Source organism: Rana temporaria, chromosome 11 (assembly GCF_905171775.1).
Source record: "Rana temporaria chromosome 11, aRanTem1.1, whole genome shotgun sequence".
Taxonomy (NCBI): domain Eukaryota; kingdom Metazoa; phylum Chordata; class Amphibia; order Anura; family Ranidae; genus Rana; species Rana temporaria.
This window is the reverse complement of record NC_053499.1, coordinates 17,501-42,773: the sequence shown is the minus strand read 5'-3', so window position 1 is coordinate 42,773 and position 25,273 is coordinate 17,501. Positions and strand designations below refer to the sequence as shown.

Here is a 25,273-nt window from a genome sequence, read left to right as displayed (position 1 = left end):
CCAAGGACATCAACAACAGGGCACAAAGACACCAACGATGGGGTACAATGACACCAATGGTGGGGCACAGTTCCTACTGCTGACACCAACAATGGGGCCCAATGACACCAACGATGGGGCACAATTCCTACGAATGACACCAATGATGGGGGTACAGTTCCTCCCGCCTACACCAATGATGGGGCACAGTTCCTACCGCTGACACCAACAATGGGGCCCAATGACACCAACGATGGGGGTACAGTTCCTCCCGCCTACACCAATGATGGGGCACAGTTCCTACCGCTGACACAAACGATGGGGCACAATTCCTATTAATGACACCAAAGATGGGGTAACAATGATACCAATGATGGGGGTACAGTTGCTACCACCTACACCAAGGATGGGGCCCAATGACACCAACTGCGGGGCATAATTCCTCCCAATGACACAAATGACGGGGCACAATTCCTCCGACACCAAAGACGGGGCATTGTTTACTCCAACCTAATGCTGGGAAATGTTCTACTCCCAATGGCCACAGTCCGTCCCCCCTGAAGTCTGAAGGACAAAAAACGGGCCCCTTTGTTTACAAAGTTTGGAGACCCCCTGATTTACATCTATACTTTTATAGCTGGATCCAGATAGCTTTACACCGTCGTAAAACTCTGAATCTGCGCCGTCGTAAATTTAAGCGTATTCTGGAAACACAGATACGCTTAAATTAGGCTAAGATATGAGATACGGCGTAAGTCTCCTAAGCCGTCGTATCTTAGGGTGCAATTTTCCCGCTGGCCGCTAGGTGGCGCTTCCGTTGAGTTCAGCGTAGAATATGCAAATGACTAGATACGCCGATTCAGAAACGTACGTGCGCCCGGCGCATTTTTTTTTTACGTCGTTTACGTACGGCTTTTTCCGGCGTAAAGTTAGTCGAACAAATAGCTGGCCTAGTCAATGTTAAGTATGGCCGTCGTTCCCGCGTCGAAATTTGAAAATTTTACGTTGTTTGCGCAAGCCATCCGTGAATGGGGCTGGACGTAATTTACGTTCACGTCGAAATCCTTGCGGCGTACTTTGGAGCAATGCACACTGGGATATGTCCACGTAAAAAAACGTCAATCACGTCGGGTCACCAGTCATTTACATAAAACACGCCCCCTCATCCTCATTTCAATTAGGCGCGCTTACGCCGGCCCCATTTACGCTACGCCGCCGTAACTTAGGAGGCAAGTGCTTTGTGAATACAGCACTTGCCTCTCTGACTTACGGCGGCGTATCGTAAATACGATACGCTACGCCGCCTTAAAGATACACATGGCTACCTGAATCTAGCTATAAAAGATAGCAAGACCCGGGCGATAATGCCGGAGCCAAAGGAGTTATTTTCCCTCCTATTGGAAGAGCAACGTCTCCATGGTGATTGGATGAAGATCTTGGGGTATCTTTCCGACACTCCTTAGAACTGAAGAATTGGGTTGGAGAAGCTACAAAACACCTCCAATATTACGGAACGCGTCGAGCTGAAGGCGACCATCACTAGCGGCCCCTGCGACTTCAACACCTGAAAACAAAAAAAGTTTCCTTAAAATAAAAGTAAAACACAAGCGGATTATTATACACAACACATTTAAAAGCATCAGAAAACGACGCATTTCTTTTTTCCCGTCCAAGTCAATCAAAACGGATGGAACCAATGAGACTGCGATCATTAAAAAACGAAAAAAAAACACAGAAAGACCCATTCCTTCCGCACAGTATTTTTCAGGCACAGTTTTCCATAATAATAATAAAAATAAAAAATTGGTGGAAAGGAAAAAAAAAAAAGAATAACTTCTGTGGCTGCTTTGGTAAGAAAAGTCGCATTTTTTTTTTTATGATTGTAACGAAGTACCTTAAAAAGGAGAAAAAAAAAAGCTTTGTATTCAGCGAGGCAGCATCCGATTGGGTACTGAGGCACCAGGTGGGGCACAGAGGAATAAACGTCATTCTATATAAATGTTTGTATTTCCACAAAAGTGCATAGAGTGGCCGGGGCAGCCAGCGTCCGCTCACAGTAATAAGGCCTTTTTTTTTCTTTCTTGCAACTTTTTACAGTACGTGAAACGCCTGGCGGTGGGGCGGCAAAAACGTCGGCCGCACCGTCCCGACGCAACTCTGAGAAAAAGTTTCAGCATCTCCTCTCCTCTCCCGATTGTCTTTCCTCCTCCTCGTCCGCTTCTTCGATGACCTGGATTTCATCGGATCCTTCGAGGCCCGGCGCTTTGCCGCTGTCGGCTTTGGCCTTCTCCTCTTCCTCGATGGTCTTCTTCCAGATCTTGTGATTCTCCCGGAGGTGGTGCATGATCTGCGAGTACATCCGCCTCCGACGTTTCCGCCTCTGTGGCTCTGAAAGACGCACAAGAAGTTATGGGAGGAGGAGAATGGGTTACAAAAAAAACAAGGGCCACTAATATGGAGTTGCCCCTCCACCTAATGGCCAATAAAATAGAGTTGTTCCCTCCCCTTATGGCCATTAATATGGAGTTGCCCCTCCACCCCATGGCTAATATATAGAGCTACCCCCTCCCCCCCATAACCATTAATATAGAGTTGCCCCCTTCCCCCATGGCCATTAATACGGAGTTGCCCCCTCCTCCCCTAGCCATTAATATGGAGTTGCCCCTCCACCCCATGGCCAATATATGAGTTACCCTCCGCTATAGCCATTAATATGGAGTTGCCCCTCCACCCCATGGCCATTAATATAGAGTTGTTCCCTCTTCCTCCGGCCATTAATATGGAGTTGCCCCTACCTCCCCTAGCCATTAATATGGAGTTGCCCCCTCCTCCCCTAGCCATTAATATGGAGTTGCCCCCTCCTCCCCTAGCCATTAATATGGAGTTGCCCCCTCCTCCCCTAGCCATTAATATGGAGTTGCCCCCTCCTCCCCTAGCCATTAATATGGAGTTGCCCCCTTCCCCCATGGCCATTAATATGGAGTTGCCCCCTCCTCCCCTAGCCATTAATATGGAGTTGCCCCCTCCTCCCCTAGCCATTAATATGGAGTTGCCCCCTCCTCCCCTAGCCATTAATATGGAGTTGCCCCCTCCTCCCCTAGCCATTAATATGGAGTTGCCCCCTCCTCCCCTAGCAATTAATATGGAGTTGCCCCCTCCTACCCTAGCCATTATTATGGAGTTGCCCCCTTCCCCCATGGCCATTAATATGGAGTTTCCCCCTCCTCCCCTAGTCATTAATATGGAGTTGCCCCCTCCTCCCCTAGCCATTAATATGGAGTTGCCCCCTCCTCCCCTAGCTATTAATATGGAGTTGTCCCCTCCTCCCCTGACCATTAATATGGAGTTGGCCCCTCCTCCCCTGACCATTAATAAGGAGTTGCCCCCTCCTCCCCTAGCCATTAATATGGAGTTGCCCCCTCCTCCCCTGACCATTAATATGGAGTTGCCCCCTCCTCCCCTAGCCATTAATATGGAGTTGTCCCCTCCTCCCCTGACCATTAATATGCAGTTGCCCCCTCCTCCCATGGCCATTAATATGGAGTTGCCCCCTCCCCCCATGGCTTTTAAAGTGGGAGTAAACTCCCGTGCATGATTTTGTCCTGTGCAATAAATGGAGGCTCCTGCACACACGCGCGAGCGTGACATCATCGCGGCTCTGGCCACTCACACAGTCGGAGTCCCGGAAGGAAGAAAGACCAGGTGAAGATGGAAGCGATGCATACTAGCACATTATGACATTGCCTTGCATAGCAGTTTACTACTGCTTTAATATGAAGTTGCCCACTCCCCCATGGCTATTAATATGGCGTTACCCCCCTTTTTGGCTATAACATCCTCCACTCTACTGAGAAGGTTTTCCACAAGACTTTGGAGAGTATCTGTGGTCATTTGGGCCCATTTGTGAGGTACCAATGTTGCATGAGGAGCCCTGGCTCCCACCTTGGGCCCCACACGGGGCGCCAAAAAACATCATTCTCACAGTTATAGCAAACCATTTCATCCCAAAGATGTTCAGTCGGGTTGAGGTCAGGGCTCTGTACAGGACACTTGAGTTCCTCCGCACCAAACTGGCCAAATGTCCAGTTTATGGAGCTGGCCTTGTACACAAGGAAGGGCACAGTCATGCTTTGGCATGGAGGAACTCAGTTGTCCTGTACAAAACCCAGACCTCAACCCTACTGAAGACCTTTGGGATGAAATGGAAAGCTGATGGTGATCCAGGACTTCTCATTTAAAGTCAGTACCTGACCTCACAAATTTCCCACTTTTGGGTGGAACTCCGCTTTAAGGCCCCCTACACCCCCTTCCACCCACCCCTTCCACATCTGTCCTGTAACACAGACATACCGGGATTGTCCTCGTCCACCTCTTCATCGTCCGACTCAAAGTCATCACCATCCTCGTCATCGTCACCTTCACTCTCCATTTCCTCCTCCTCCTTCTCCATCCACTTCCCCGGCAGCAATCCGGCGGCATCGTACGACTTACACAGAGGCCCCACAATGTGCGTGATGAAGGATTCCTGCAGCTTGGCCAGCTGGGGAGACGAACGATCCATAAAGGGGCTGATGGGAAGACCCAGGCTCGCCTCTTCGTCCCCCTGGATGAAATGATAACAAATTCAAACAAAATACAGTGGAACCTCGGATTACAAGAATAATCCGTTCCGGGAGAATGCTCGTAATCCAAAGCGCTCGCATATCAAAGCGAGTTTCCCCATTGAAGTCAATGGAAACAAAAATAATTTGTTCTGCAATACCGCATGCGGCCAGTGGTAGGGGGCAGGGCTGGACTGGGACAAAAATTTGGCCCTGGACTTCATCCAGACTGGCCCACTTTGACAGGTCTCTCCCATGGCGGCCAGACAACTCCCGCACCCCCCTGGCCACCCAAGGCCCCTCTCCCCCTCTCCCCCTTCACTAGCTGTTCTACTTTATTAGAGTAGAACGGCTAGTACTGGTAGTCTTATAGGCAGTACCAGTGGGGAAGCTAGACATTATTTCACCCGGGGCAAAGAATCAGTTTGGTGCCCCCCCTTAAGGGACAAGATTAGGCAGAAGCGAGAAACTCCCAGGCCATAGCTGTTGAGTCAGCTGTATGTGGCCTCCCCCATGCTCCGCTGTTGACCCCCCTGCTGCTCTGGTCCTCCCCCTGCTTCTCTGTTCCCCCCAGTTGAGCTCTGCGGGGAGGGAGAGGAAGTGAGCGCTGCGGGAAGGAAGAGACAGAGGAGCGGAGGGGGGGGGCAGCGCTCTGCTGTCACTGAAGCCGGCCCACTGAGCCATCGGCCCACCGGTAAACTCCCTGTAGTCCCAATGGCCAGTCCATCCTTGGTAGGGGGCGCCGGAGAACATCGGAAACGGCCTGAAAAGGCCCGAGAACAGATCAGCTGACCTCTGCAAACCTCGGATAGACCTCCCGAGCCTTTCCGAGGTTTGCTGAGCTGTCCTCGGGCCTCGCCGTGCATTTCCGAAAGGTGCCGATCAATTAAAATTTTGCCTGTTTTATAATCGATTCGTCAACGTGAATTTCTTTATTGCGTTTAATTTGCCCACCTGTTCATAGAACTCATTGACGATCCCTTCCGTCCACTTCAGATGCAGCTCCCGCGTCTTCGCCGGCCCATTAATATCGGCCAGCTTGATACACACTTGGCACACCAGAAGGCGGTCATTCTCATTGGTCCAGTCAATGCCGTTACTGCTAACATCGTTCACCTGAGGAGAAACGGAGATTTAAAAAAAAAAAAACGTAATTTTTCCCTTTTTGGCCGTTAAAACTGCGTTGCCTACACACGATCGTGAAAAAAAAAAATGCTCTAGCAAAGCGCGGTGACGTACAACGGCACTATGAAGGGGATGTTACATGCAGATGGCGCCACCCTTGGGGCTGCTTTAGCCGATTTCGTGTTAGTAAAAGACGATTCGCGCTTTTCTGTCTGTTACAGCGTGATGAATGTGCGATCTCCATTACGAACGCTAGTTTTACCAGAACGAGCGCTCCCGTCTCATAACTTGCTTCTGAGCATGCACGTTTTTTTTCACGCCGTTAAAGCCCACACACGACCATTTTTTTACAACGTTAAAAACGTCGTGAAAAATTAGACCATGTTCGAAATTTTTAATGGCCATTTTTTACATCGTGAAAAATGCTCTGGAGCCCACACACCATCGTTTTTAATGACATAAAAAAAAAAACGTCATTTTTTACAACCCGAAAAACGGTCGTGTGTACGCGGCATTACTTTTTCACAAATGTCTTTGAAAGCAAAAAACAAAACCAAACAAAAAACGCAAAACCATGGCCATTAGAATAGAGTTTGCCCCTCTCCCCCATGTCCATTAATATGGAGTTGCCCCTCTCCCCCATGTCCATTAATATGGATTTTGCCCCCTTCCCCCAGGGCCATTAATATGGAATTTGTCCCTTTCCCCCCAGGGTCATTAATATGGCATTGCCCCTCTCCCCCATGGCCATTAATATGGAGGTTGCCCCTCTCCCCAATGGCCATTAATATGGAGTTGCCCCCTCCCCCCCCATGGCCATTAATATGGAGCTATCCTCTCCTCCCCATGACATGGCCATTAATATGAAGCTGCCCCTTTACCCCATGGCCATTAATATGGAGTTGCTCCCTTCCCCCCTTTGGGTTACAACATCTTCCACTCTTCTGGGTCTTTCCACAAAGGCTTTGGGCAGTGGCGGCCCGTCCATAGGGGGCGCATGGGCGCCGCCCCCCCTCTCCCTAAAGCCAGTAAAAAAAAAAAAAAAAAAAAAAAAATGAAAAAAAAATTTTTTTTTTGGGCCCTTTAAGAAAAAAAAAAGGTCCTTTAAGACGGTGCATGTTCAGGGTGAGCGCCGGTCAAAGACTCAGAGCACTGCTATAGCATCATTGAAGCGTCATGCCAATGCAGCAGGCAAGACGCTTCATTTGCAGTTTTTTTTAAGCTCTGTGGCTATGTGCTGTGCGCCATGAGCCAATCACTCTCCAGTGTCTCCACTCTCCTCTCTAATTGGGTCCTGCTGCTTCCTCACTGCAGAAGGAAATGGGCGGTGCTTTCCTCAGGGCAGTGTTACTTCGGTTTTGACTCCAGGAGGACTCTAAGGTAAAGTAACTTATTAAAACACTTTATTTGTCTCATTGTCTGTCCTGTCCAGTGTCCCTGTCCACCCCATCATGTCCAGCAGCTTATGCTGTATGCTCAGCCTGTACTGTGATCGGACTGAGAGAGGACAGGAGGGAGGGGGAGGGTGCCGTGCTTCACATCTCCTGTCTGTGTGTGAGGGCGCCATAGAGTACTACGTCCTGCAGCTGTGCTTTACAAATCTCTCATCTCTGTCTGTCTATCTATCTGACTGTCCTGCCTGTCCCCTCTCTCTCTCTCTCTCTCTCTCTCTCTCTCTCTCTCTCTCTCGCCATATCTATCTATCTATCTATCTATCTCTCTATCTATCTATCTCTCTATCTATAGATCTATCTATCTCTCTATCTATAGATCTATCTATCTCTCTATCTATAGATCTATCTATCTATCTATCTATCTATCTCTCTATCTATAGATCTATCTATAGATCTATCTATCTATCTATCTCTCGATCTATATATCTATCTATCTATCTCTCGATCTATAGATCTATCTATCTATCTCTCTATCTATCTATCTATCTATCTCTCGATCTATAGATCTATCTATCTATCTATCTATCTATCTATCTCTCTATCTATAGCTCTATGTCTCTATCTATCTATGTCTCTATCTATCTATCTATAGCTCTATCTATCTCTCTCTCTCTCTCTATAGATCTATCTCTCTCTCTATCTATCTATGTCTCTATCTATCTATGTCTCTATCTATCTATCTATCTATCTATCTATCTATCTATCTATCTATTAGCTACCTCTGTCTAATTATCTATCTATTTATCTATCTAATTGTCTGTCTATCTATATCTATCTGTCTGTTTAATTATCTATCTATCTATCTATCTATCTATCTATCTATCTATCTATCTATCTATCGCTCTATGTCTCTATCTATCTATCTATCTATCTATAGCTCTATATCTCTATGTCTCTATCTATCTATCTATCTATCTATCTATTTGTCTGTCTATCTAATTATCTATAGCTAGCTGTCTGTCTGATTATCTATCTATCTATCTATATCCATCTAATTATATATCTATATCTATATATATGTCTGTTTAATTATCTATCTATCTATCTCTCTATCTATAGATCTATCTATCTCTCTATCTATAGCCATATCTATCTCTCTATCTATAGATCTATCTATCTCTCTATCTATAGATCTATCTATCTCTATATCTATAGCTTTATCTATCTATCTATCTCTCTATCTATAGATCTATCTATAGATCTATCTATCTATCTATCTATCTATAGCTCTATCTATCTCTCGATCTATAGATCTATCTATCTATCTATCTCTCGATCTATAGATCTATCTATCTATCTATCTATCTATAGCTCTATCTATCTATCTCTCGATCTATAGATCTATCTATCTATCTATCTATCTATCTATCTATAGCTCTATCTATCTATCTCTCGATCTATCTATCTATCTATCTATCTATCTATCTATCTATCTATCTATCTATCTATCTATCTATCTATAGCTCTATCTATCTATCTCTCTATCTATAGATCTATCTATCTATCTATCTATCTCTCTATCTATAGATCTATCTATAGATCTATCTATCTATCTATCTCTCGATCTATATATCTATCTATCTATCTCTCGATCTATAGATCTATCTATCTATCTCTCTATCTATCTATCTATCTATCTCTCGATCTATAGATCTATCTATCTATCTATCTATCTATCTCTCTATCTATAGCTCTATGTCTCTATCTATCTATGTCTCTATCTATCTATCTATAGCTCTATCTATCTCTCTCTCTCTCTATAGATCTATCTCTCTCTCTATCTATCTATGTCTCTATCTATCTATGTCTCTATCTATCTATCTATCTATCTATCTATCTATCTATCTATCTATCTATCTATCTATTAGCTACCTCTGTCTAATTATCTATCTATTTATCTATCTAATTGTCTGTCTATCTATATCTATCTGTCTGTTTAATTATCTATCTATCTATCTATCTATCTATCTATCTATCTATCTATCTATCTATCTATCGCTCTATGTCTCTATCTATCTATCTATCTATCTATAGCTCTATATCTCTATGTCTCTATCTATCTATCTATCTATCTATCTATCTATCTATCTATTTGTCTGTCTATCTAATTATCTATAGCTAGCTGTCTGTCTGATTATCTATCTATCTATCTATATCCATCTAATTATATATCTATATCTATATATATGTCTGTTTAATTATCTATCTATCTATCTCTCTATCTATAGATCTATCTATCTCTCTATCTATAGCCATATCTATCTCTCTATCTATAGATCTATCTATCTCTCTATCTATAGATCTATCTATCTCTATATCTATAGCTTTATCTATCTATCTATCTCTCTATCTATAGATCTATCTATAGATCTATCTATCTATCTATCTATCTATAGCTCTATCTATCTCTCGATCTATAGATCTATCTATCTATCTATCTCTCGATCTATAGATCTATCTATCTATCTATCTCTCGATCTATAGATCTATCTATCTATCTATCTATCTATAGCTCTATCTATCTATCTCTCGATCTATAGATCTATCTATCTATCTATCTATCTATCTATCTATAGCTCTATCTATCTATCTCTCGATCTATCTATCTATCTATCTATCTATCTATCTATCTATCTATCTATCTATCTATCTATCTATCTATCTATCTATCTATCTATCTATCTATAGCTCTATCTATCTATCTCTCGATCTATAGCTCTATCTATCTCTCTCTCTCTATAGATCTATCTCTCTCTCTCTCTCTATAGATCTATCTCTCTCTCTCTCTATAGATCTATCTCTCTCTCTCTCTATAGATCTATCTCTCTCTCTATCTATCTATGTCTCTATCTATCTATGTCTCTATCTATCTATCTATCTATCTATCTATCTATCTATCTATTAGCTACCTCTGTCTAATTATCTATCTATGTATCTATCTAATTGTCTGTCTATCTATATCTATCGGTCTGTTTAATTATCTATCTATCTATCTATCTATCTATCTATCTATCGCTCTATGTCTCTATCTATCTATCTATCTATAGCTCTATATCTCTATGTCTCTATCTATCTATCTATCTATCTATCTATCTATCTATTTGTCTGTCTATCTAATTATCTATAGCTAGCTGTCTGTCTGATTATCTATCTATCTATCTATCTATCTATATCCATCTAATTATCTATCTATATCTATATATCTGTCTGTTTAATTATCTATCTATCTATCTATCTATCTATCGCTCTCCCTCTCTCTCTCTCTTTCTCTGTCTCTCTCTATCTGTTTAATTGTCTGTCTGTCTATCTATCTATCTATCTATCTATCTATCTATCTATCTATCTATCTATCGCTCTCTATCTAATTATCTATCTATATCTGTCTGTCTGATTATCTATCTATCTATCTATCTATCTATCTATCGATCTATCTAATTATCTATATCTATATGTCTGTCTAATTATCTATCTATCGATCTATCTAATTATCTATATCTATATGTCTGTCTAATTATCTATCTATCTATCTAATTATCTATCTGTATGTCTAATTATCTATCTATCTAATTATCTATAGCTCTATCTCTCTCCCCCTCCCTCCATCTATCTATCTGTTTAATTATCTATAGCTCTATCTAGCTATGTCTCTCTATCTATCTATCTGTCTGTCTAATTATCTATCTAATTATATATAGCTCTATCTCTCGCTCCCTCCCCCTCCCTCTATCTATCTATCTATCTATCTATCTATCTATCTATCTATCTATCTATCTATCTATAGCTATCTGCCTAATTATCTATTTATCTATCTATATCTATCTATCTATCTATCTGTTTTATTATCTGTCTGTCTATCTATCTATCTGTCTCTCTGTCTGTCTGCAGGTCCCATTGTCTGCGAGTGGCGGGGGGGGGGGGGGGGTTGACTGGGGTTTTGTTTGCGCCCCCCCAAAAAAATAGAGCACCAGCCGCCACTGCTTTGGAGGATGCCTGTGGGGAGGTGTTCCCATTTGTGGGGGTCAAGCTCACCATCAGCATTCCAAATTCATCCCAAAGGTGTTGAATAGAGTTCAGGGCCCTATGCGGGGCAACTAAGTTCCTTCATGACCTCAAACCTAGTGAACTATTTTGGGATGAGAAGACCTCATCACAAAGGTGTTGCGTAGGGTTAAAGGCAGGTACGGATGATGGCGGATGAGAAGACCTTATATACCAAAAAGGTCTTCCTAAAGTAGGGTTGAGGTCAGGTCTCTGTGCAGGACAATTGAGTTCCTCCACACCAAAAGAGCATTTGTGAGGTCAAGTACTGGTGTTGAGAAGCGGTTCTTTAACTGCGAGTCTGAGGCTGGAAATATGCAGCACACGCACCTTTGCATTGAATTCGGCCAGGAAATCGAAGTGCTTCTTGAGGTCGGTGGCAAGGATGGCTTCGATGACGAGAAAGCGGAACCGCTTGAACTGTACGTGGTCCAGGTATGTTAGGAAGTTGTAGTCCGGCTGGGACAGGAAGAGGTTCCAGGCGGAGGCCGCGTGGTGATTCTCCAGGACCGACCGATCGTTATACAGAACAGCCTGAAACAAAAATGAGCAGGGAGATGGCTGTGAAACTCGTAGGGGGCAATTGTCTACAAGGGTGGCCTCCAAACTTTTTAAACAAAAGGGCCATTTTTACTAATCTTCAGACTTTAGGGGGGCCAGACTGTGGTCAGTGGGAGAAGAAAATGTCCTGGTGTTAGTGGGAGTAAACAGTTTCCCCGTCGCTCGCTCCAATGGGGAGGAACGGTGGCCCCGTCGCTCGCTCCAATGGGGAGGGACGGTGGCCCCGTCGCTGGCGCCAATGGGGAGGGACGGTGGCCCCGTCGCTGGCGCCAATGGGGAGGGACGGTGGCCCCGTCGCTGGCGCCAATGGGGAGGGACGGTGGCCCCGTCGCTGGCGCCAATGGGGAGGGACGGTGGCCCCGTCGCTGGCGCCAATGGGGAGGGACGGTGACCCCGTCGCTGGCGCCAATGGGGAGGGACGGTGACCCCGTCGCTGGCGCCAATGGGGAGCAAGAGCGCCCCGTCGTTCGCGTCAATGGGGAGCAAGAGCGCCCCGTCGTTCGCGTCAATGGGGAGGAAGAGCGCCCCGTCGTTCGCGTCAATGGGGAGGAAGAGCGCCCCGTCGTTCGCGTCAATGGGGAGGAAGAGCGCCCCGTCGTTCGCGTCAATGGGGAGGAAGAGCGCCCCGTCGTTCGCGTCAATGGGGAGGAAGAGCGCCCCGTCGTTCGCGTCAATGGGGAGGAAGAGCGCCCCGTCGTTCGCGTCAATGGGGAGGAAGAGCGCCCCCGTCGTTATTGTCCATGGGGAGGAACAAAGAACGAGAACAAATTGGAAATGAAGATCAATTTTTTTTATAATGGAGAAGACCCAACCAACCTCTTTAAAATGGCCAAAATGGCCTTACTGAAGGTAAAGATTTTTATTTTCTTATTATTTTTTAATTGAAGAGAGTCCTCCGGCCAGGAAGACCTGTTGCACTTCATGGTTAAACATAAAATAAGATAAATCATAAAGCTAAAGTTGAATCATTCAACGATAAACCAATTTAGAAGCCTTAATGTCTATGCTGAAAAATGTCTCGGGCCTCCCTCGTGGCCATGTCAAATCGATCTTCATAATGGGATTAAAACGGCACTCAGCTGATCCACCATAATCAGGTTATCCTTGAGGGTGAATCCGTGTTCTGCGGCTTCTAATCAAGCGGAGAAGATGAGTGCCGGACGTGCGTCTATCTCTGCGCTCTGGCTTTCAACATTGATTACAGAGATTCCAGCAAACGGCCCTCAGTTCTCGGCCAAAACGGGACACGGAAGGCGACTGGCGCTGTGCGCCCAATTTAATCACCACTGATTGCGCAGATGACAAAGAAAAGGTCTGTATTGTTTCTCGTAAGCCGCCAAAATGAGCCCAACCCGAATAATCAGCTTTTTGAGATGAATGGGGCCATAAACACGCCAAATTTCCCCCCCCCCCCCCCCTTTAGTTTCTGTAGGAGGATCGGAGATCTCCAGCAAGATCAGATTTAGATGTACAAAGTATCATCGAGGGATCAGAGTCTACACAGGAGAGAGTCCTTCAACCATCAACATCAGGAGATGAAAACAGGGTTGGGACAGAGGGAGGAGCATTTCCCCCTCAATCCGGCGCCAGATAGGAAAAGATCCTCCAAGATCAGAAATGAAACAATATACATTTTTAAAGGGAATATGGTTAGAAGAGGTGAGGATCCCAAAACGAGGGTCAAAACAATATAGGATCCTTGAGACAAGACAGATTCATTGTAATCAGTGTAAAAAAGAGCAAAGATCCTGGAAGACTTGGGTTAGGAGAGGATCATTTTGGATCAGAAATAGGATAGGATAAGATTAGGGACAGCAGAGGATCAGAACTGGGGGGTCAAATAATCAAAAGTAGGGGGGGGCAGAGGTGTAAAACCAGAAAATCCAAACCGGGCTGGCAGAGGAACTTAACCAGGGACAACAGAGGGTTTAGAGCCGGCGCAACAGAGGGTTTAGAGCCGGTGCAACAGAGGGTTTAGAGCCGGCGCAACAGAGGGTTTAGAGCCGGCGCAACAGAGGGTTTAGAGCCGGCGCAACAGAGGGTTTAGAGCCGGCGCAACAGAGGGTTTAGAGCCGGCGTAACAGAGGGTTTAGAGCCGGCGCAACAGAGGGTTTAGAGCCGGCGCAACAGAGGGTTTAGAGCCGGTGCAACAGAGGGTTTAGAGCCGGCGCAACAGAGGGTTTAGAGCCGGCGCAACAGAGGGTTTAGAGCCGGCGCAACAGAGGGTTTAGAGCCGGCGCAACAGAGGGTTTAGAGCCGGCGTAACAGAGGGTTTAGAGACGGCGCAACAGAGGGTTTAGAGACGGCGCAACAGAGGGTTTAGAGACGGCGCAACAGAGGGTTTAGAGACGGCGCAACAGAGGGTTTAGAGACGGCGCAACAGAGGGTTTAGAGACGGCGCAACAGAGGGTTTAGAGCCGGCGCAACAGAGGGTTTAGAGCCGGCGCAACAGAGGGTTTACAGACGGCGCAACAGAGGGTTTACAGACGGCGCAACAGAGGATTTACAGACGGCGCAACAGAGAGTTTACAGACGGCGCAACAGAGGGTTTACAGACGGCGCAACAGAGGGTTTAGAGACGGCGCAACAGAGGGTTTAGAGACGGCGCAACAGAGGGTTTAGAGACGGCGCAACAGAGGGTTTAGAGCCGGCGCAACAGAGGGTTTAGAGCCGGCGCAACAGAGGGTTTAGAGCCGGCACAACAGAGGGTTTAGAGGATGGCGCAACAGAGGGTTTAGAAGATGGCGCAACAGAGGGTTTAGAGACGGCGCAACAGAGGGTTTCGAGGATGGCGCAACAGAGGGTTTCGAGGATGGCGCAACAGAGGGTTTAGAGGATGGCGCAACAGAGGGTTTAGAGGATGGCACAACAGAGGGTTTAGAGGATGGCGCAACAGAGGGTTTAGAGGATGGCGCAACAGAGGGTTTAGAGGATGGCGCAACAGAGGGTTTAGAGGATGGTGCAACAGAGGGTTTAGAAGATGGCGCAACAGAGGGTTTAGAAGATGGCGCAACAGAGGGTTTAGAAGATGGCGCAACAGAGGGTTTAGAGACGGCGCAACAGAGGGACGGCAGAGAGCCCGAGCCGGGACGGCAGAGAGCCCGAGCCGGGACGGCAGAGAGCCCGAGCCGGGACGGCAGAGAGCCCGAGCCGGGACGGCAGAGAGCCCGAGCCGGGACGGCAGAGGGCCCTAGTTGGGAAGGCAGAGGATACAAACTTGGGCAGCAGGGGATAAGATTTTGATGCCAGAAATTCAGAAAGCAGAAGATAAGATCTGGGACAAGAGAGGATTATCTGTATTCATAACAAGAGAAGTCCTGGACAGAAAGGTCTCAAAGGAACTATTGAAAAGTGATAGGATAGGTGAAGACTGAAGAGGAGGATTATAAATCTGGCACCATGATGACGGTAGGATATTTTCTATAAGCATCCAGACAGGAGAGGGATATTTTGTGATCAGTGTCAGGATCTTCCAAGAGAATCTTCAGAGTATTAAAGTCAGTAAAGGAAAGGATTTGAGGCGATTATGACAGAAAAGGATCCACAGATGACCATGCCTGGAGAACCTCCAAAGGACGGGGACGAGAAAATATAAAAAATGTAAAAAAAAAAAAACTGTACTCACCTGTGGAGCATTTGTGGCCACAAGAAAGGCATTGGTGCGACCCGGGTGATCATAATCGTGCATAGCTGCCGCCACATAGAGCGCCATGAGTTCCAGGGCGGGGATGTTGGCTGCCAAGCATCCATAGCTGTTGTCAGTGTCTTGACAGCTCTTTGAGGTCAGAAAGACATGAGCGAGGCCCACATTGTCTGCATCTAGAGAGAGGAAAACACCAAAAATAAGAGACAATATCTAACAAAGATAAAATGCCAAGAGATGAGATAAAGAAAACATGCTGTGGGCCAATCGTTTTTCCCTGACGTGAAGGGAACTCGACGTTCCACCGGCATGGTTCTGCACTGTGGATTACATCTGGATAAATTCCAATATAAACACCACTATGGGGCGGTACCACCAGAACTATGATGTCACTGCTCTCTTTGTAGACATTCAATAGGCATATATACAGAAAGCTCTCTGATTGGGGGAACCAGCAGAGGCCCTGATGTCATATGACCAAGGATGGGAGGACATCTCCCTGCAACCTCAAACTGAATGTTTTATTTTTAACAAGCGTTTCAAAAGGTTATTGATTTGTCAGCATTAAAACAATTATTTAACACCTTTTGCAGTCATGAAAGAAAACAGCTGAAATGGCTTTATTAGAACTCTTCATATCTGTCTGCAAGATCTATTTTTCTCCTCCAAATGAGTTTGGGCATTTCCAGGGAAGAGCAGCTTTAATACTGCAGTCTACACGGGCATTGCAGACATTTGTGCTCTTTCAACATTGTGGTAACAGTTTAGTGAAAACCCCTTTCTGTTCCAGCATGACTGCCCCCCATGCAGGGCCGGCCTTTGGGGTGTGCGAGCTGTGCGGCCGCACAGGGCGCCATGGGCAAAAGGGGCGCCGTGCGGCCATCACAGCACGCAGAATGTGAGTAGCAGTCAGTTACTCACATGATCATCACAGGAGTCCGACTCCTATGAATCACAGCAGCAGGCACTGCCAGGTCCCTCTGCCCTGGGACAGGGTGAAGAGCAACGCATCGGCTGCGGCACCTGAAAAAAATGGCTGCTGCCAGCCCCGACAGGCACACTGCGCATGAGCCGCCGCTGCTCGGCAAAGCCCGAAAACGCTTGGCTATTCTTGGGCAGAGGGCGCATGCGCAGGGGCGTCTAAGCGCCGGGCGTGGTGCCATTTTTAAATGCAAAGCCGCACCGTCCACCGAAAGGTAAGTCACACTGAGCCCCTGGCCCTGCATGCATCTACTTTCAGATAAAAAGAAAAAATATTTACTTTTTATAGCCAGCCTACACACAGAAGGGGAGGAGGATATAAGGGACTTAAAATAATAAAAAATGAAGTAAAATACAATTATTTGTTATAAATATTTTTTTCTCTTTGTGTATGTTTAGGTGACCAGGGGGCGAGGAGGGGGGCGCCACAGGATTAGCTCGCACAGGGCGCCTGAACACCTAAGGCCGGCCCTGCCCCCATGTACAAAGCCAGGTCCAAAAAGACAGGGTGTGACCTCTTTGGTGTGAAAGAATGTGAGTGTCCCACACAGAGCCCTAGCCTCAACCATACATCTTCTTATCCAACATCTCCATAAAGACATGATTTGGCCCAGTGACAGAGGGAGGACGGGCCATGGTGCCCAGTGACAAGAGGGAGGACGGGCCACGGTGCCCAGTGACAAGAGGGAGGACGGGCCACGGTGCCCAGTGACAAGAGGGAGGACGGGCCACGGTGCCCAGTGACAAGAGGGAGGACGGGCCACGGTGCCCAGTGACAAGAGGGAGGACGGGCCACGGTGCCCAGTGACAAGAGGGATGACGGGCCACGGTGCCCAGTGACAAGAGGGAGGCCAGGGGCATACTGACAGAGGGAGGCCAGGGGCATACTGACAGAGGGAGGCCAGGGGCATACTGACAGAGGGAGGCCAGGGGCATACTGACAGAGGGAGGCCAGGGGCATACTGACAGAGGGAGGCCAGGGGCATACTGACAGAGGGAGGCCAGGTCTTAGCGCACAGTGACAGGAGGTAGCTGGGACTTGCGGCAGACTGATTAAGGGAGGCTGTAGCTCAGCACAGACTGACAGAGGTCTAAATAGCAATTGGTGGAAAATATTTTTATTCTCTCAACAAAAGTGAAGTGGCACCCTGGCTTTGAGCCCCAAGCAGCTGCCAAATCCACCCTCCCCTAATTGGAAGTCTGATCAGTTTGCTCACATATCAATGAAAACAATTGCCCCAGGAAAAACGGTCACGTCTTCATAATGCGGAGGGTTCAGGTGGGGGGGGGGTATACGTTTTGGGACGGCATCGCATGGTCACGGTGCGCACCCCAAACAATGCAGTAAATAATGCAGTCGACACAAGCATGCCAATCCATGCACTGTCGCGGATGAGGGCGACACCATCGTTGTTGAATATCACCCCCCCCCCCCCCCCGGGCACCCCCATAGTGACACCACTGCACGGGGCAATCCGCTCCAGTGATGTGGAGACAGAGACATAAATAACCCCATAAAGGGGCCATGGCAGATCTGCTGTGTAATCTGGGATCTCTCCGCTCACTGAGATTGATCATCCCACCAGCGTCACAGCCATGAATCACCCACAAGCGGCCGTCGTTTCCCCTCCGCCCGAGCTGCTGCAATCAGGAGGAGATGGCGGGGGCCGGGGTATTTTTAGCTGGAGATGTTTAATTTCCTAATTATGTAAAGAAATATTAGACTAATGCAGAGCAAGTGCCAGCAAGATGCTGACTGCAGCAAAGGAACTCACGGGGAAAGGGATGGGGAGGGGGGGGGGGGATGATGGAACCCAGCCGGACACTTGGCAGGAGATCAGGAGAGATCAGCATTTCCTCATCAATCAACTAACCAGATAGGAACAGATCATAAAACAAGAGAGAGAGACTGGCTGAGGCTCTAGAATCCTCCTCGGCACCTGGACATGACACCGAGGTGAAGTTCCTACTGGATGTGGATGACCTCCCACCACTGTCACCAACACAGACAGGCCCACAAGACAGTCTAGACGTGCAGGAGAAATGCAGTGCCACATGGGCACTATCTATTCACTAGGGATGAGCACAACACCAACCCCCCCCCCCCCCCCCCCCCCCGGTTCGCAGCAGAACATGCAAATTACGGCCAAAGTCTATGGGACACGGAAATGAAAAACCAAAAGTGCTAATTTTAAAGGTTAATATGCAAGTTATTGTCATTAAAAGGGTTTAGGGACCCGGGTCCTGCCCCATGGGACATGTATCAAGGCAAAAAAAAAAATCTTTTAAACTGCCATTTTTTTGGGAGCAGTGATTTTAATAATGCTTAAAGTGAAACAATAAAAGTAAAATATTCCTTTAAATTTCGTACCTAGAGGGGTGTCTATAGTATGCCTGTAAAGTAGCGCATGTTTCCCGTGTTTAGAACAGTCCCTGCACAAAAGTAATTTCTAAAGGAAAAAAAATGATTTAAAACTACTCGAGGCGAAAATGAATTGTCGGCTCCCGGCAATACACATCAAAGTCATTAAAAAAACGGCATGTGTCCCCCCCCCCCCAGTCCATTACTAGGCCCTTTGGTTCTGGTATGAATATTAAAGGGAACCCCAAACAAAATATCAAGGGGAACCATGCGCCAATTTTTTTTTAAAAATGGCGTTAGTGGTTGCCCTCAAAATCCATACCAGACCCTTCAGGTCTGGTATGGATTTTAAAGGGGGACCCCGTGCCAAAATTAAAAAAATATTGCGTGGGGGTCCCCCCAAATTCCATACCAGGCCCTTCAGGTCTGGTATTGATATTAAGAGGAACCCTGCGTCAATTTTCTTTTTAAATGGCGTAGGGGTCTCCCTCAAAATCCATACCAGACCCCCCAGTCCATTACCAGGCCCTTTGGTTCTGGTATGAATATTAAAGGGAGCCCTAAACAAAATATCAAGGGGAACCCTGTGCCAATTTTTTTTTTTAAATGGCGTTAGGGGTACCACTCAAAATCCATACCAGACCCTTCAGGTCTGGTATGGATTTTAAGGGGAACCCCGTGACAAAATTAAAAAAAATGGCATGGGGTTCCCCCCAAAAATCCATACCAGACCCTTATGTGAGTACACAACCTGGCAGGCTGCAGGAAAAGAGGCGGGGGGACATCATCCTCATCATGTTCGACTCGAACATTGGGCTCATCCCTACTATCAACCCAAAGAAAACAAAAGTCATGGCGTTCTAAAGGAAACACACCTAACAAATCAAGAGCTCTTCTTTTACATTTACCAACTGGAGTCTTGGTGAATCGAAAAGCAACACATACCTTGGCCTAGAAATGATCCAATCAGGAGGTTTCTGACAACCATAGAGGTCCTAAAAGACAAGGCATGCAGAACCTTCGGGAAAAGGGTGGGTGGGGGCGAGGAGAGGGGGCGGGAAAATGGTGGGTGGGGGCGAGGAGAGGGGGCGGGAGATGGGTGGGTGGGGGCGAGGAGAGGGGGCGGTAAAAGGGTAGGTGGGGGCGAGGCAAGAGTGCAGGAAAAGTGTGGGTGAGGAGAGCGTGCGGGAAAAGGGTGGGTGGGGGCAAGGAGAGAGTGCGGGAGAGGAGTGTGGGAAAGGAGAGATGGCAAAAGCTCCAAGAGGAGGGCTTGCTAGGTAGAGCTACCCCTATCCTCATTGGCCCTGAATCTAAAAAAAAAAATAAAGGGAAATAAAAGCAACCAGTTGTGTTCCCTGGTTCCAGCTCCACCCTCAAGCAGGAAAGCATGAAGGAGAGGAGTGAAAAGGACGCAACGTTTTTTATGCAACTCAGGATCGATGGTAGATCGGGCGCAGCGACACCCGGAATAACCGTTTTATTTTTCGCACTTTGATCTCCTTCAATGAAATGTCCGGCTTTTCTCAATCATCTCCTACCTACCTGTCTCCTCACTGGGGAGTTCCTCAAATTCTGGAATCGGCCGCGTGGTCAGATACCAAACCGCGTGCAGCACATCAGTGGCGTGGACCCGATTATGGTCTGAAAAACAAATACAAGTCGTGTTACTTTCAGTATCAAAATGTTACATTGTCCTGATTGGGAAGATATAAAATGTTACATTGTCTTGATTAGGAAGATATAAAATGTTACATTTTCACAGAGAAGGAACGCAATCTCTGCTGCGTATATTGGCAGGGATAAAGGGGATCGAAACGCGTTAACACACAATAGCCTCCAACCCCGAAGAATGAGATGTTTTAGCTGATTTTTCATCAGTTTCCTAACATTATACAATCCTAGTGTTGTGTATAATTGAGGGTTCAAGCCCAGGGACCTTTCATATACCAAGCTGGGACTTTCCCGCATTGAGCCTACCAAGGGAGTGAAATGGCGGTACGCGGGGGGTTCTCTTATAAATGTTGGGGATTCCCTGCCTCACATCACTACACATACGAGGGGCCATTATCCTACCAACGTCTTTGAAGTGTGGGAGGGAATCCGAGTCCCCCAAGGGAAACACACCCAAAGCACAGAAAAAACATACAAACTCCATGCAGATAGTGTCCTGCCAGGAATTCTGGTGCTGCAAGGCAGAAATGCCAACCACTGGGCTGCCCAGATATCCAACAAGACACAAGACTTCTGACTTCGGGAGCCTCATCCACTACACTTGCCGGGTTTGTAACCTCTTTTGGCAAAGCAATTTCTTTCCCAGGGGCCCCCATCCAAGGCTTGGAAGGGTCACTATTCCTGAAAATGACTGCCTGCAATATCAGGATCAGCACTTGGGTCAGAAAGATCACCAGAAGGGTTCTACAAGGACAACCTGAAGGTCCATATGTTGGTTCATAGTCCTCACTCTTCCAGAGCCAACCGATGCCCACAGTGCCCTTCTCTCGCCGAGTCTTTGAAGAGACGGCTCATCACAATCTAGCCAAACAGGACAGACGAGCCGAGATAGCCCCCCTGATCTCAGGACTGAAGGGAACAACACAGATCGGGGGACCTCCAGCTGTTGCAGAACTACAAGTCCCATGAGGCAGAGCAAGACGGATATCCATAAGGATGACACCCAGAGGCATGATGGGACTTGTAGTTTTAGAACATCTGGAGGTCAGCTGATTGCATATCCCTGGCATAGATAGAGAATGAGATGATGGGGAACATACAGCATGGCGTATGGAATGAGGAGGTGTGGAATAGGGAACATACAGCATGGCGTATGGAATGAGGAGGTGTGGAATAGGGAACATACAGCATGGCGTATGGAATGAGGAGGCGTGGAATAGGGAACATACAGCATGGCGTATGGAATGAGGAGGTGTGGAATAGGGAACATACAGCATGACGTATGGAGTGAGGAGGAGTGGAATAGGGAACATACAGCATGATGTACGGAATGAGGAGGTGCGGAATAGGGAACATACAGCATGGTGTACGGAATAAGGAGGCGTGGAATAGGGAACATACCGCATGGTATTTGGAATGAGGAGGTGCGGAAAGGGAACATACAGCATGGTGTACAGAATCAGGAGGTGTGGAATAGGGAACATACAGCATGACGTATGGAATGAGGAGGTGCGGAATAGGGAACATACAGCATGGTGTACAGAATGAGGAGGTGCGGAATAGGGAGCAGGGAGCATAGAGCATGGCATATGGAATGCGGAGGTGTGGAATAGGGAACATACAGCATGGCGTATGGAATGAGGAGGTGCGGAATAGGGAACATACAGCATGGCGTATGGAATGAGGAGGTGTGGAATAGGGAACATACAGCATGACGTATGGAGTGAGGAGGAGTGGAATAGGGAACATACAGCATGATGTACGGAATGAGGAGGTGCGGAATAGGGAACATACAGCATGGCGTATGGAATGAGGAGGTGCGGAATAGGGAACATACAGCATGGCGTATGGAATGAGGAGGTGCGGAATAGGGAACATACAGCATGGCGTATGGAATGAGGAGGTGTGGAATAGGGAACATACAGCATGACGTACGGAATGAGGAGGTGCGGAATAGGGAACATACAGCATGGTGTACAGAATAAGGAGGCGTGGAATAGGGAACATACCGCATGGTATTTGGAATGAGGAGGTGCGGAAAGGGAACATACAGCATGACGTATGGAATGAGGAGGTGTGGAATAGGGAACACATAGCATGACGTATGGAATGAGGAGGCGTGGAATAGAGAACATACAGCATGGTATATGGAATGAGGAGGTGCGGAAAGGGAACATACAGCATGGTGTACAGAATCAGGAGGTGTGGAATAGGGAGCAGGGAGCATAGAGCATGGCATATGGAATGCGGAGGTGTGGAATAGGGAACATACAGCATGACGTACGGAATGAGGAGGTGAGGAATAGGGAACATACAGCATGACGTATGGAATGAGGAGGTGTGGAATAGGGAACATACAGCAGGACGTATGGAATGAGGAGGCGTGGAATAGGGAACATACAGCAGGACGTATGGAATGAGGAGGTGTGGAATAGGGAACATACAGCATGACGTATGGAATGAGGAGGTGTGGAATAGGGAACATACAGCATGGTATTTGGAATGAGGAGGTGTGGAATAGGGAACATACAGCATGACGTATGGAATGAGGAGGTGTGGAATAGGGAACATACAGCATGACGTATGGAATGAGGAGGTGTGGAATAGGGAACATACAGCATGACGTATGAAATGAGGAGGTGTGGAATAGGGAACACATAGCATGGTATTTGGAACCAGGAGGTGTGGAATAGGGTACATACCGCATGTCATACAGAATGAGGAGGTGCATAATAGGGAACATAAAGCATGGTGTACGGAATGAGGAAGTGCGGAATAGGGAACATACAGCATGGCATACAGAATGAGGTGGTGTGGAATAAGAAACATACAGCCCGTTATATGGAACGAGGAGGTGCGGAATAGGGAACATACAGCAGGTTATAAAGAATGAGGAGGTGAGAAATAGGGAACATACCGCATGGCGTACAGAATGAGGAGGTGTGGAATAGGGAACATAGAGCATGGCATATGGAATGAGGAGGTGCGGAATAGGAAACATACAGCCTGTTATACAGAACGAGGAGGTGAGGAATAGGGAACATATAGCACAGTATGCAGAATGATGAGGTGTGGAATAGGGAACATACAGCATGGTGTAAGGAATGCAGTGGTGAGGAATAGGGAGCATAGAGCATGTCATATGGAATGCGGAGGTGCGGAATAGGGAACATACATTGTGATATAAGGAATGAGGAGGTGCGGAATAGGGAACATACATTGTGATATAAGGAACGAGGAGGTGCGGAATAGGGAACATACAGCATGGTGTACAGAATGAAGAGGTTCGGAATAGGGAACTGTAACAGAACTATGTATTTCAGAAGATGGGACATTACTGACAGTTCATTGCAGAAGGTACTGGACACATTACAAGCGGTTTATTTTGTCCTGACTAGGTCAATAGGACAATGACCCTTCAATGCTTAGCTCAGGCTATTGAAATGCTAAGTGGAGCCGGCTTGTGAAATACCTTGTTATTGTGTTCTGCAGGTTAATAGCTGTTGTCAGAGACGGGACGTCTCTAGGAGAGAATTACCTAAACTAAATGACTTTTAGAATGTGATTGAAGTTCATTATATGTGTGGGGAATTGCAGACGAGACGCCCAGCCACCTCGTCAGGCTAAATGATAGATACTTGGCTCATGGTAATTATTCTGATGGCAAGGGGGTGGGATGTTCCAAATTCTGTGTACTTGACCCTTCAAAACGTATATATACGGAATGAGATTTTATGGAAAAGGAAGGATACAGAATAAAAATTCGGGGCAGGGAACACACAGCATGGCATGCGGAATGAGGTGGGGGGGGGGGGTGTAGAGGATGGGGGGGGGTGTAGAGGATGGGGGTGGTGGAAGACTTCCTCTGCTGGCTTCTATATTAACAAGTAAAGGTGGCGAGTCGATGAGCTGCCACCGATCTGTCTTGTGCCCGCTGGCTCTCATCTCCGAGGCACCAACTGGGCCTTCCCAGCTCAGGCCTTGTACCAGCCGAGGGGGTTACTCGGGTGGTCGTTCCATCAGTGAAGCAAACTACAAAAAGAGACCAAGATGATCACTTTATTCTGATCCTATCCAATCACTGATGATCACTTTATTCTGATCCTATCCAATCACTGATGATCGCTTTATTCTGATCCTATCCAATCACTGATGATCGCTTTATTCTGATCCTATCCAATCACTGATGATCACTTTATTCTGATCCTATCCAATCACTGATGATCGCTTTATTCTGATCCTATCCAATCACTGATGATCGCTTTATTCTGATCCTATCCAATCACTGATGATCGCTTTATTCTGATCCTATCCAATCACTGACGATCACTTTATTCTGATCCTATCCAATCACTGAAGATCACTTTATTCTGATCCTATCCAATCACACTTTTTGTTGCTGCACTTCTGATAAACTCCCAATCAGAAAACCTCACAGAACTTATGAGGCCACAGCATGGGGTCTACCCCATATAAATGCCCATGGTTTGGGGGGGGGGGGGGGGGCCAACAAGTTCATATAGGTGTGATGGTCAGGGGTGCACATACTTCAGCCCTATAGTGTACCACTGAGTACTGTGAAGGACCCGCTGGGGGTTGTAGTTCCTCAATAACAAGCGGTGTGCCGGGTACTCACAGGGGATGTCTCTGTAACCGTTCTCTAACGCCTGGAAGAAGTTACGAAATTCTCGTTGAGGGATGTTGAAGATTTCAAACAATCTTGTATCCTGGAACAAGGTGTAGGAAACCTGCAAAGTTGTAACAAAAATAAAGATTTTTATAAATGGTGTCAGAATGTTCTAAAAATAAAAAAAGGATTGGCGTTTATTTCTGCGGCAGAAAATTCCTGCAATTGTAG

The 25,273-nt window shown here is 46.8% G+C and overlaps 1 protein-coding gene across 1 annotated transcript in view; it reads right to left on the bottom strand.

Moving 5' to 3' along the window:
• Positions 1 to 2,045: 2,045 nt before the first annotated feature.
• The window catches only part of PDE3B (phosphodiesterase 3B), a gene marked incomplete at its 5' end in the record, with an annotated part of 40,449 nt that continues 17,221 nt past the window's right edge, over positions 2,046 to 25,273 (bottom strand). The window contains 7 exon segments of the mRNA XM_040327857.1: positions 2,046 to 2,367; positions 4,330 to 4,582; positions 5,535 to 5,696; positions 11,528 to 11,731; positions 15,384 to 15,577; positions 20,287 to 20,385; positions 25,052 to 25,163. Coding sequence (XP_040183791.1) covers positions 2,150 to 2,367; positions 4,330 to 4,582; positions 5,535 to 5,696; positions 11,528 to 11,731; positions 15,384 to 15,577; positions 20,287 to 20,385; positions 25,052 to 25,163 — 1,242 coding nt within the window.